Source organism: Chanos chanos, chromosome 11 (genome assembly GCF_902362185.1).
Source record: "Chanos chanos chromosome 11, fChaCha1.1, whole genome shotgun sequence".
NCBI lineage: Eukaryota > Metazoa > Chordata > Actinopteri > Gonorynchiformes > Chanidae > Chanos > Chanos chanos.
In genome coordinates this window covers 3,149,809-3,161,919 of record NC_044505.1, presented here as the reverse complement: position 1 = coordinate 3,161,919, position 12,111 = coordinate 3,149,809, and the positions used below count along the sequence as shown (strand labels likewise).

The 12,111-nt window shown below is 41.1% G+C and overlaps 1 protein-coding gene across 1 annotated transcript in view; it reads left to right on the top strand.

The window, feature by feature from the left end:
* The first annotated feature begins 2,078 nt into the window (after nucleotides 1–2,078).
* Nucleotides 2,079–12,111, top strand: part of pkd2 (polycystic kidney disease 2) — a 13,154-nt gene continuing 3,121 nt past the window's right edge. The window contains exons 1-12 of the mRNA XM_030788008.1: nucleotides 2,079–2,510; nucleotides 2,655–2,768; nucleotides 3,540–3,673; nucleotides 3,820–4,070; nucleotides 4,595–4,819; nucleotides 5,008–5,236; nucleotides 5,618–5,788; nucleotides 6,389–6,570; nucleotides 6,942–7,062; nucleotides 7,409–7,507; nucleotides 8,150–8,271; nucleotides 8,924–9,041. Coding sequence (XP_030643868.1) covers nucleotides 2,174–2,510; nucleotides 2,655–2,768; nucleotides 3,540–3,673; nucleotides 3,820–4,070; nucleotides 4,595–4,819; nucleotides 5,008–5,236; nucleotides 5,618–5,788; nucleotides 6,389–6,570; nucleotides 6,942–7,062; nucleotides 7,409–7,507; nucleotides 8,150–8,271; nucleotides 8,924–9,041 — 2,103 coding nt within the window. The 5' untranslated portion in view covers nucleotides 2,079–2,173. The remainder of the gene's footprint in view (nucleotides 2,511–2,654; nucleotides 2,769–3,539; nucleotides 3,674–3,819; nucleotides 4,071–4,594; nucleotides 4,820–5,007; nucleotides 5,237–5,617; nucleotides 5,789–6,388; nucleotides 6,571–6,941; nucleotides 7,063–7,408; nucleotides 7,508–8,149; nucleotides 8,272–8,923; nucleotides 9,042–12,111) is intronic.

Sequence of the window (12,111 nt, the reverse complement as noted above, 5' to 3'; positions counted from 1 at the left end):
TGTGTGTGTGTGTGTGTATGTAGTATGTGTATATATATATATATACACACACACACACACACACACACAATATATATCTATATATATCTATATATATTACCCGTTCCCATTCCTGTTGATTTTAGGGTTGGTGTTAATATTAGTATTGGCTAGTATCGTCCAGGCAGAAGTGCTTAACAGTGTTGTTAGGAACCACAGTCTGTATAGGGGCCATATTCAGAAGGTGGATGGCAAAAACAGAGACAGAAGGAGAAGTCACCACACATATTTTCTTGTTTATCATCCTCGTGTGGCTGTCGGCAAATCTTGGCTTGTCCTTTGGCTGTAGACAGATTACCACAGCGCATCTGTCATATCAGCAGAACTGTGCAGACTTGCCCCCAAAATGCAAATCAGAATACACTAACAAACATTAGAAATGTTCTCAAGAAGATTCGTAGTCTCAGCCATACAAGTCAGTGTATGGTAATACACAGCCTTGAAACTGGGTTACAGACACATATACAATACAACAATAACTACTTGATAAGTTATAGTAGCATTCTTTACAGGTGGTTATGGGTAATGTAGTTTGAGTGAGATGAAAGGGAGAGACAGAAGATCTGCCACTTGATGAAATATCAAACTAACAGGGATTATTCTTAGATTCTTGGTGTAACCGTTGCTCTTTTTGTCCTTTGAAGGCCTTTTGGACTAGTTTAGGCACTCCAAAACATCCTTCAGACTTGAACATAGACATAAATTGTATTTCACATTAGTAGTTCACAAACGCCACTGTTGGGGAATCTTACTTACTAACAAACAAAACTGATATGTCGGTAGCATATAGGTGATAAAACCAAAAAGAACACATTTTTGTCACTGAAATACAGTGAACAAAATGCAGGCTCCTGACGAACTTCGAAAACGTGAAACTACGACATCATGTGGAGAACGACCTACACTACATCGAATAAAATTTCGATGCTGTGAGTCATTTTTAACACAGCGACAAAAAGGACTGCCGGTGCGTTTCCCACAACAGAAAGTATACCCAATGCGCCAATAATTTGTGTTTTGTTAAAATGTAAATATATCATGACATTTCTTTGGTTGGTCTATCAGTGCCATTCGCTACTCAACACCCATCCAGAAAAAAGAGAAAGCGGACGGTGTGAGGTGGGTGGGTTTTACCTGTTGCTTAGCAGCGCTCTGGCCAAACAAAAAATGGTTATGTAATTGATGTGTACTATACTACTATTTAGCCAAAAAATAGTGTTTAAACTGGATACAGAAAACATTCTGAGAAAGATTCAAAACTGTTTAAGTACAAGTTTTATAAATTCTAATTCTGCGAGACTCTTAACAGTATTAAATGTCAAATTTCTATCATATATTAGGTCCATATCTGTAACAGCCGTAAATCCACTCATGCTTAGACTTAATCAGTTATTCATGGAAGAGTGGGGAGACGAAAAGTCGAAGTTTTCTGAACTTTCCAGAGGTAGATCTGACGCCATGATTCATATAATGTAACCTGATTCCTCAGCGAATGGGATTCTGCGATTTTTGGGGAACAACTGGGAACAAGATGGCTGGTCCAGCGTAAGGAAAGTGTTTTGTCTTCTCTTAACGGAAATTTCGGGAAAACACCGTAATTTTTGCAATGCGTTTTACATGCATCGCGCATACTTAAACTACAGGACTAACATCGGATTTGTGTGCTTTTCAGGTAGGCCAGCCTCAGACAGACGAAAAACTTGTTACTGTTCTTCTACAGCACTGTAACTTTTGATAGCGAAATAATTAGTCCATGGAAACACTGATGCAGAACTAAAAAAATGACATCTTGGCTTAACAAGTAAACAACGGAACGAGGACTGGTTACAGTTTTTATAAATTTAACTATAACGGGGATTCTAAATATTTGCAATGGAAATATCTTTTGTCTGAAGTGTAGTGTACCGTAAGCGTTGAGTTTAGCACTGACGTTAACAGTTAGAAAATAAATAAATAAATAAATAAATAAATGAAGGGACAACATAGATGATTTAACATCGGTCCTCTCAACTCAAAAATGAGTTCAGCTCGGGTCAGGTCACAACAGTCACAAAATCAAACCTCAAGGGTCGCCGCAGCGGGCGCAGCAGTTGCATCTTCACCGCATCGGCTGGATGGAAACGAGGGTATTGAGATGGAGAGGATCCATCATCAAGAACTGGGCCTGGGTTTACCAGGAGAGACACCCTCGCCACCCACCTCCAGCTCAAGGCAAGCTTGGAGCAGGGACAACCCGGGATTCGAACCCGAGGAAGAGATGATGGAGGCGGACTGGCCTCCGGCGAGTCCTGGACGGAGGGCTGTGTCCACGGCTTCGAGTAGCAGCGGCAGCAGCGGATTAGGAAGTTTTGCTGGAGGTAGCAGCACGCGGATCCACAGAGGACTATACCCGACCCCAACCGTGGACATACTTCACCAAGAGAGAAACGAACATCGCAGCTGTGGAAAGAAGATACTTGAGAAAATTAGAGGTACGTACGGGCTCTGTAGGCTTATTTAACAAGCGCAACTACAAGGAAAAACACTACTTTACGTAAAACGTACTGTATAATTATGAATACAGCAAAATATAGATTTCATGTAGGCTCAGGTGTTGATTATCCCTTCGGTTGTAGTTTTGTGGGGTACGCGACTTTTGGAGGAGAACGACAGCAGCAGAGAGAGATACCTGAAGAATGTCCTTCGAGAGATGATAACATACGTCGTATTCCTGATCACCTTATCGATTTGTAAGTGTCCAACTGTCTAACACACTAGAGGATTTGGACTTGTTCTTTAAACACAGCATAGCCTACACATTTACAGTTACACACTTTGAAGAAATATTGTTTCCATTATTTCTTTACCCTCAGGGGATGTTGATATTAACTTTTCAGGGACCGCACAACTATACGTTCAATAATTTAACGACGAATGTTTTGTTTCTCAGAGCACTGTAAATAATTTATTTGAAGTTTACTGAAGATGTCTGTCAGGAAATCTCTTTTTTTACAGCTCCATGATATTTTTTTCATAACTCGTGGTGCATTAGATCTAGCATTTTAGCTGACAAGGAACGATGGTAACGCAGTATTTCACCCGTCTGAAGTTAAACTGGGAGTTTTGCCGTTGTCGCGGCGCTGACTTGTCATGAGGTGTTTGTGAATAGCGGTGGTTGAGCGTAAGGCGTGTCTTAGCTGTCAGGGCTATGACAACCTGTCCTGATCTCTTTTGCTGTCGCTGGGTATTTTGTGAGAGGGGAAAAAAAAAAGACGCAGCTGCCAAAATGGGGTTTTGGGTGGATCGGAAAGCCACTTCCTGCCAGGCAGAGCTCAAAACCAAGTCTGACTGTATATAAGAATAGTGTATTCGGTATAAGAGAATTATATAGCCTGTAATAGAATTTAATTAATAACTTAATAGACAGTTCTTGGTCAGTCAAATCATTTCATAATGGCCTGTATTGTCAGAGAATGATTTGTTCTGTATCGTGACTACTATGTCTGTGAATGTGTTCCCAGTAACCTATGGGATGGTAAGCACAAACATGTATTACTACACCAAAGTCATGTCTCAACTTTTCCTGGACACGCCATTGGCTAGTGGAGATCCAACCACCTTCAAAAGCCTCTCTACCATGGAAGAGTTTTGGAGAGTGAGTACCTGGCCTGTTTCTCATAACCAGTCAATAAGAGACTGCATTTGTAAAGTAACGTAATTGAAACCATTAAAACCAGAGCTTTAGAGTCAGAATTCCAGTCCTCCCACCCACCCCCGCTGACTATGTGTGCTGGTTTTTAGTTCACAGAGGGCCCATTTCTTAACGGGATGTACTGGGAGGTCTGGTACAACAACAAGAGTTTGCCGGAAAACCAGAGTCTCATTTACTACGAAAACCTTTTGCTGGGGGTCCCGCGTCTTCGCCAGGTCAGAGTACGAAATGAATCCTGCACCGTCCACGAGGACCTGAGGGATGAGGTTTATGACTGCTACGGCATTTACTCCCCAGCCAATGAGGATAAAGCGTCTTTTGGCCTGAAGAACGGAACGGCGTATGTATCCGAGATGTCTGAAGACTCATAACCTTTGGCTGTGTCGCTGGTCGCGTGTCTGTCAGATATTTTGTGTTATCATCGCAAAAATATGTCAAATTCACAGGTGTTAAATGCACTCCGTGAGTGTTACATTTTTCTCACACTGGTCGCTGGTGGGGGATTGTATTCACACTCTCAGAGTAAATTTAGCACTGGTGTAGTGTATGGTAATATAAACACTCTAAGAGTTAATTAGATTCTGGTGAAATCGATCTTTACACAATTCAGGATTCTGACATTTTGTATTAGTTCAGTACGGTCTCTTAGACAGACTTAGAAAAAATGTTCTGCATGTCAGTTTTATTATAAACTGATCAGCCAATTTACCAGAAAGCAATTTGATTACATAATTTGATATTGTAGTCATGGATTTAGAGAATGAGACAGAGAGAAAGTGAGCCTCAGAAAGGTATTCTCTATGAAAGAACAGCTGTATTTTATATTGTAACTAAGATCTAAAATGATCTAAAACTGTCTGTCAGATGGGTGTTTTCTGAGGACAGTGACCTTGGCGAAAGCAGTTACTGGGGTGAGGTGGCCACATACAGGGGCGGGGGCTACTATCAGGACCTCTCCCGCAGCCGAGAGGAGTCGGCCAATCAGCTACGAGAACTGAAAGACAACCTCTGGTTAGACCGGGGCACCAGAGCGTTGTTTCTGGACTTTTCCGTTTACAATGGCAACATCAACCTTTTCTGCGTCGCCAGGTAGTGGTTCAGACACTTACACACGCATAAATGCACACACACACACACACACACACACACACACATACACAAATTCAGAGTTTTAGATAATCAGCAGGACTGTTACTCTTAGTATTTAACTACAGAAACCTTGCTGTGTGAGGTCATACAGTCCTGTTTCCTTAAACGTCCTCGTGCTGTTTCTTCAGGCTTGTAGTGGAGTTTCCAGCCACTGGGGGCATTGTAACATCCTGGCAGTTCCAGACGGTACGACTCCTGCGGTACGTGTCCAGCTGGGACTACTTTGTCGGGGTGTGTGAGGTGGCCTTTTGCATGTTTGTGCTCTATTACACGGTGGAGGAGGTTCTGGAGATCCGCCTGCATCGGCTGCGATACTTCAAGAGCATGTGGAACTGCCTGGACATCCTCATCGTCGCAGTAAGGACTCTATTGATCCTATACGTGTAATCCCTGATCCAGGGTCAGTAAAGATGATTTAGGGAAAATGGCTGAGCCCAGAGCCGGTGCTCGGAAAAGCTGATCGTGAATCTCTGTTTTCACTTGGTAGACCGCTAATGCATTGCATTTTGACTGATTCTTATTTTCCAGTATTCTTTCGTGGTCAGCAGTGGGGTTTTTTATTTGTTCTTGGATAGTATTTGCCTCCTTTGAGGTTACGCTGAAAAAATGATTCATTTGTCAAATTCTTCACATCTTAAACCTCTACACCTAGGCTTTTTTTTTTTTTTTTCCTGCCAAACGATAGATCGGTTTGCTAACGGATGAACTGAACTCATTTTTTTTCCGTAATGTTCTCAGCTCAGCGTCCCGGCAATCATTCTGCAAATCTGTCGGACTTCAGCGGTCAGTAACAAGATGAAACATCTGCTGGAAAACCACAGCGAATACCCAAACTTTCAGCCCCTCGCTCACCTCCAAGTTCAGTTCAACAACCTGGCTGCGCTGATTGTCTTTCTCTCCTGGGTGAAGGTGACCTGTTCTCTCATGCTCTTCCAAATCTCACTTTGACTTGGAGTATCTGTTCATCCCCACTCATTTCATTAACGCTAAGGGGCGGTCGAGTTCAGGCCGTATGTCCTATACTTAGCTCTTTGGATAAAATATGTTCAACAGCAGAGTTTAAAAGTGTGAACCAAGCCAAATATTTCACACATGTTATACTAATTTTGCACTAGGAATGTTTTTAGTATTATGATTAATTGGAAACAATATTGTAATTAGTATTGTAATAAGTATTGTAATAAATATTGTATTAATAACAGGGATAGTGCACTTGGATGGTGTGTGTCTCTTGTTTTTTGCATAACTGAACAGGTGTCTTGTCTCTGGTCCAGTGTTGCTAGGCAACATTAACTGAATTTGTACACTGAACCAATTGCTATTCAATGTCTGTAGACTCTACTGCAAATATTTATTATCAGTAATAACTGAAATAGTGAGGAATATTCTCTTGTGTTTCTCTCCCAATCTGTCTCTGTCTCTCTCTCTGTCTCTCTCTCTCTCTCTCTCTCTCTTTCACTGTCTGTCTCTCTCTCACTGCCTGTCTCTCCCTCTCTTTCGTTCTCTCAGCTATTTAAATTCATCAACTTCAACAAAACCATGAGTCAGCTGTCCAGCACCATGTCCCGTTGTGCTAAAGATCTCACCGGCTTTGCCATCATGTTCTTCATCATCTTCCTGGCCTACGCTCAGCTGGCGTACCTGGTCTTTGGCACACAAGTTAATGACTTCAGCACCTTCCAGGCCTGCATGTGAGTGCCACGGGGTGAACACTGGGTTTGGGCTAAGGAGCCAGCTTGCTTTAAGTATCTTTTCAATTGGGCAGGATATTCAAAATGTTAGTTTGTGTTGATGTGGATAATATTATCTTTCTGAATAAACATGCGTTAAATAAAAAAAAATCTTACTTTTAAATGCTCAAGTACGTTTGGCACTTTGGAAACAAATACCAAATTTAATATAAAATGTTATTAGTTAAAAAGTAAGTATAGTAGTAATTCAAGTAGTGCAAAGATTAGCACTAATAGCTTTATTAAAGTAGCTTTCTCACTTATTATTTAAAAACACTTAGTTATCAGTCTTTGTGTCTTGAAGTGACTGACTTCGTGCTTATCTGATGCAGTTTCACACAGTTCCGGATCATTCTGGGCGATTTTGACTTTTCGGAGATTGAGGAGACCAATAAGATTCTGGGGCCCATTTACTTCACTACCTTTGTCTTCTTCATCTTCATCATTCTGCTGGTGAGCTGATTAAACCGATTTACAGACAAAACAGATTTACAGACAAAACACATTTACAGACAGAACAGATTTACAGACAAAACAGATTTACAGACAAAACAGATTTACAGACAAAACCGATTTACAGACAGAACACATTTACAGACAGAACACATTTACAGACAAAACACATTTACACCAACAGCAGCCTCCCAGCCAGGACTGTCAGTCTAAAACTCAAAACTCAAAACTTTTCAGAATGAGTTTGGTGTGTGTGTGTGTGTGTGTGTGTGTGTGTGTGTGTGTGTGAGTGTTTGTGTGTGTGCGTGCGATATTTACTAACTGTGTTCCCCTGCTTTGTATTCAGAACATGTTTTTGGCCATCATTAATGACACCTACTCTGAGGTGAAGGCAGATATGTCACAGCAGAGATCCGAGATGGAGATTTCAGACCTCATTAAAAAGGTATGGAGAGAGAGAGAGAGAGAGAGAGAGAGGGGTGTGTGTGTGTGTGTGTGTGTGTGCGTGTGTGTGTGTGTGTGCGTGCGTGCGTGCGTGTATGTGTGTGTGTGTGTGTTTGTATGTATGTGTTTGTGTGTGTGTATGTATGTGTGTGTATGTATGTGTTTGTGTGTGTGTGTGTGTGTGTATGTGTGTGTGTGTGTGTGTGTGTGTGTGTGTGTGTGTGTTTGTACTGAGTAGCAGGAGCTCATCATGTCATGTCAAACACATATCATGACCATTTAAGAAACAGAGGAAGAATGAGAGGGAGATAGACTCTGTGTGTGTGTGTGTGTGTGTGTGTGTGTGTGTGTGTGTGTGTGTGTGTGTGTGTGAGAGAGAGAGTGTGTGTGTGGGGCAGGGATGACTGTTCATCATGACTGGCAGGTAAAGAGAGTAAAGAGACCAGAAGTGTGAGTGAGGGAAAGAATGAAAGAAACTCTATTACATTTAGTAGTTTAATTACATTTAACCTTTGATTAAGCATGTAAGACACTGCTTTTTTAACTTTCCTCAAAACAATGAAAACATGCTTAACGATCCATCTCATAAAATATAGACGTACAGCTACTAGAGGGTGAGCTTGTGATCTCTGTGCCTTTGTAGAGTTATAACAAAGCCCTGGTGAAACTGCGTCTGAGGAAGACTACGGTGGATGACATCTCAGACAGCCTTCGTCAGGCTGGGGGGAAGCTGAACTTCGATGAGCTCAGACAGGACCTGCGAGGGTGACCGCCGTCAGCTCTTTAAAACGTTTTTAGAACCCACTAAGGACTGAGATTGTGTTCTAATGAGTTTCCGTAATGAGTTTCGCCGTAACTTTTGGCATTTGACTGAAATATAATGTTTCAAAAGCTTAAAATGTTGCCCCTGGATGCAGCTGCAGTGATGCACTTTGCACTTAGTGATTTTACTTTGAATTACTTTGTTAATTGGTTCAAAAATTCCACTGTAGCAGGAGGTGTTTGTTGGCTGTTTATTAGGACAACAGGCAAACAAATAACAACAACAACAACAAAAAACAAAGTCCGAGGGGATAACTAATGATGACCTTCTCTGAAACTGTTTGTGGTATGTGTGTGTGTGTGTGTGCGTGTGTGTGTGCGTGTGTGTGTTTGTTTGTGTGTTTGTTTGTGTTTGCGTGTGTGTGTGTGTGCGTGTGTGTGTTTGTTTGTGTGTTTGTTTGTGTTTGCGTGTGTGTGTGCTTGTGCATGTCTGTGTGTGTGTGTGTGTTTGTGTGTGTGTGTGTGTGTGTGTGTGTGCATGCATGTGTGCGTTTGTGTCGCGGTGTGCGCGTGTGTCTGTGTGCACGTGTGTGCCTGTGTGTGTGTGTGTTTGTGCGTGTGTGTTTGCGCGTGTGCCTGTGTGTGTGTGTAACAGAAAGGGGCACTCGGATGCCGAGATCGAAGCGATCTTTGCAAAGTATGACCTGGATGGAGACCAGGAGCTGACGGAACATGAGCACCAGCAGATGAGAGACGACCTGGAGAAAGAGAGAGTGAGTATAGACAGTGTTTGAGTTAAAGAGAGAGTGAGTATAGACAGTGTTTGAGTGAAAGAGAGAGTGAGTATAGACAGTGAGTTAAAGAGAGAGTGAGTATAGACAGTGAGTTAAAGAGAGAGTGAGTATAGACAGTGTTTGAGTTAAAGAGAGAGTGAGTATAGACAGTGTTTGAGTGAAAGAGAGAGTGAGTATGGACAGTGTTTGAGTGAAAGAGAGAGTGAGTATGGACAGTGTTTGAGTGAAAGAGAGAGTGAGTATAGACAGTGAGTTAAAGAGAGAGTGAGTATAGACAGTGTTTGAGTTAAAGAGAGAGTGAGTATAGACAGTGTTTGAGTTAAAGAGAGAGTGAGTATAGACAGTGTTTGAGTGAAAGAGAGAGTGAGTATAGACAGTGAGTTAAAGAGAGAGTGAGTATAGACAGTGAGTTAAAGAGAGAGTGAGTATAGACAGTGTTTGAGTTAAAGAGAGAGTGAGTATAGACAGTGTTTGAGTTAAAGAGAGAGTGAGTATAGACAGTGTTTGAGTTAAAGAGAGAGTGAGTATAGACAGTGTTTGAGTGAAAGAGAGAGTGAGTATAGACAGTGAGTTGAAGAGAGAGTGAGTATAGACAGTGAGTTAAAGAGAGAGTGAGTATGGGCAGTGTTTGAGTTAAAGAGAGAGTGAGTATAGACAGTGTTTGAGTTAAAGAGAGAGTGAGTATAGACAGTGAGTTAAAGAGAGAGTGAGTATGGACAGTGTTTGAGTGAAAGAGAGAGTGAGTATAGGCAGTGTTTGAGTGAAAGAGAGAGTGAGTATAGACAGTGAGTTAAAGAGAGAGTGAGTATGGGCAGTGTTTGAGTTAAAGAGAGAGTGAGTATAGACAGTGTTTGAGTTAAAGAGAGAGTGAGTATGGACAGTGAGTGAAAGAGAGAGTGAGTATAGACAGTGAGTTAAAGAGAGAGTGAGTATAGACAGTGTTTGAGTGAAAGCGAGAGTGATTTTGGGCAGTGTTTGAGTTAAAGCGAGAGTGAGTATAGACAGTGTTTGAGTTAAAGAGAGAGTGAGTATAGACAGTGTTTGAGTGAAAGAGAGAGTGAGTATGGACAGTGTTTGAGTGAAAGAGAGAGTGAGTATGGACAGTGTTTGAGTGAAAGAGAGAGTGAGTATAGACAGTGAGTTAAAGAGAGAGTGAGTATAGACAGTGTTTGAGTTAAAGAGAGAGTGAGTATAGACAGTGAGTTAAAGAGAGAGTGAGTATAGACAGTGTTTGAGTGAAAGAGAGAGTGAGTATAGACAGTGTTTGAGTTAAAGAGAGAGTGAGTATAGACAGTGAGTTAAAGAGAGAGTGAGTATAGACAGTGTTTGAGTTAAAGAGAGAGTGAGTATAGACAGTGTTTGAGTTAAAGAGAGAGTGAGTATAGACAGTGAGTTAAAGAGAGAGTGAGTATAGACAGTGTTTGAGTTAAAGAGAGAGTGAGTATAGACAGTGTTTGAGTTAAGGAGAGAGTGAGTATAGACAGTGAGTTAAAGAGAGAGTGAGTATGGGCAGTGTTTGAGTTAAAGAGAGAGTGAGTATAGACAGTGTTTGAGTGAAAGAGAGAGTGAGTATAGACAGTGTTTGAGTTAAAGAGAGAGTGAGTATAGACAGTGAGTTAAAGAGAGAGTGAGTATAGACAGTGTTTGAGTTAAAGAGAGAGTGAGTATAGACAGTGTTTGAGTTAAGGAGAGAGTGAGTATAGACAGTGAGTTAAAGAGAGAGTGAGTATAGACAGTGTTTGAGTTAAAGAGAGAGTGAGTATAGACAGTGTTTGAGTTAAGGAGAGAGTGAGTATAGACAGTGAGTTAAAGAGAGAGTGAGTATAGACAGTGTTTGAGTGAAAGAGAGAGTGAGTATAGACAGTGAGTTAAAGAGAGAGTGAGTATAGACAGTGAGTTAAAGAGAGAGTGAGTATAGACAGTGTTTGAGTTAAAGAGAGAGTGAGTATAGACAGTGTTTGAGTTAAGGAGAGAGTGAGTATAGACAGTGAGTTAAAGAGAGAGTGAGTATAGACAGTGAGTTAAAGAGAGAGTGAGTATAGACAGTGTTTGAGTTAAAGAGAGAGTGAGTATAGACAGTGTTTGAGTTAAGGAGAGAGTGAGTATAGACAGTGAGTTAAAGAGAGAGTGAGTATAGACAGTGAGTTAAAGAGAGAGTGAGTATAGACAGTGTTTGAGTGAAAGAGAGAGTGAGTATAGACAGTGTTTGAGTTAAAGAGAGAGTGAGTATAGACAGTGAGTTAAAGAGAGAGTGAGTATAGACAGTGTTTGAGTTAAAGAGAGAGTGAGTATAGACAGTGTTTGAGTTAAAGAGAGAGTGAGTATAGACAGTGAGTTAAAGAGAGAGTGAGTATGGACAGTGTTTGAGTGAAAGAGAGAGTGAGTATAGGCAGTGTTTGAGTGAAAGAGAGAGTGAGTATAGACAGTGAGTTAAAGAGAGAGTGAGTATAGACAGTGTTTGAGTGAAAGAGAGAGTGAGTATAGACAGTGTTTGAGTTAAAGAGAGAGTGAGTATAGACAGTGTTTGAGTTAAAGAGAGATTGAATATAGACAGTGTTTGAGTGAAAGAGAGAGTGAGTATAGACAGTGTTTGAGTTAAAGAGAGAGTGAGTATAGACAGTGTTTGAGTGAAAGAGAGAGTGAGTATAGACAGTGAGTTAAAGAGAGAGTGAGTATGGACAGTGTTTGAGTGAAAGAGAGAGTGAGTATAGACAGTGTTTGAGTTAAAGAGAGAGTGAGTATAGACAGTGTTTGAGTGAAAGAGAGAGTGAGTATAGACAGTGTTTGAGTTAAAGAGAGAGTGAGTATAGACAGTGTTTGAGTTAAAGAGAGAGTGAGTATAGACAGTGAGTTAAAGAGAGAGTGAGTATGGGCAGTGTTTGAGTTAAAGAGAGAGTGAGTATAGACAGTGTTTGAGTTAAAGAGAGAGTGAGTATAGACAGTGTTTGAGTGAAAGAGAGAGTGAGTATAGACAGTGAGTTAAAGAGAGAGTGAGTATAGACAGTGAGTTAAAGAGAGAGTGAGTATAGACAGTGTTTGAGTGAAAGAG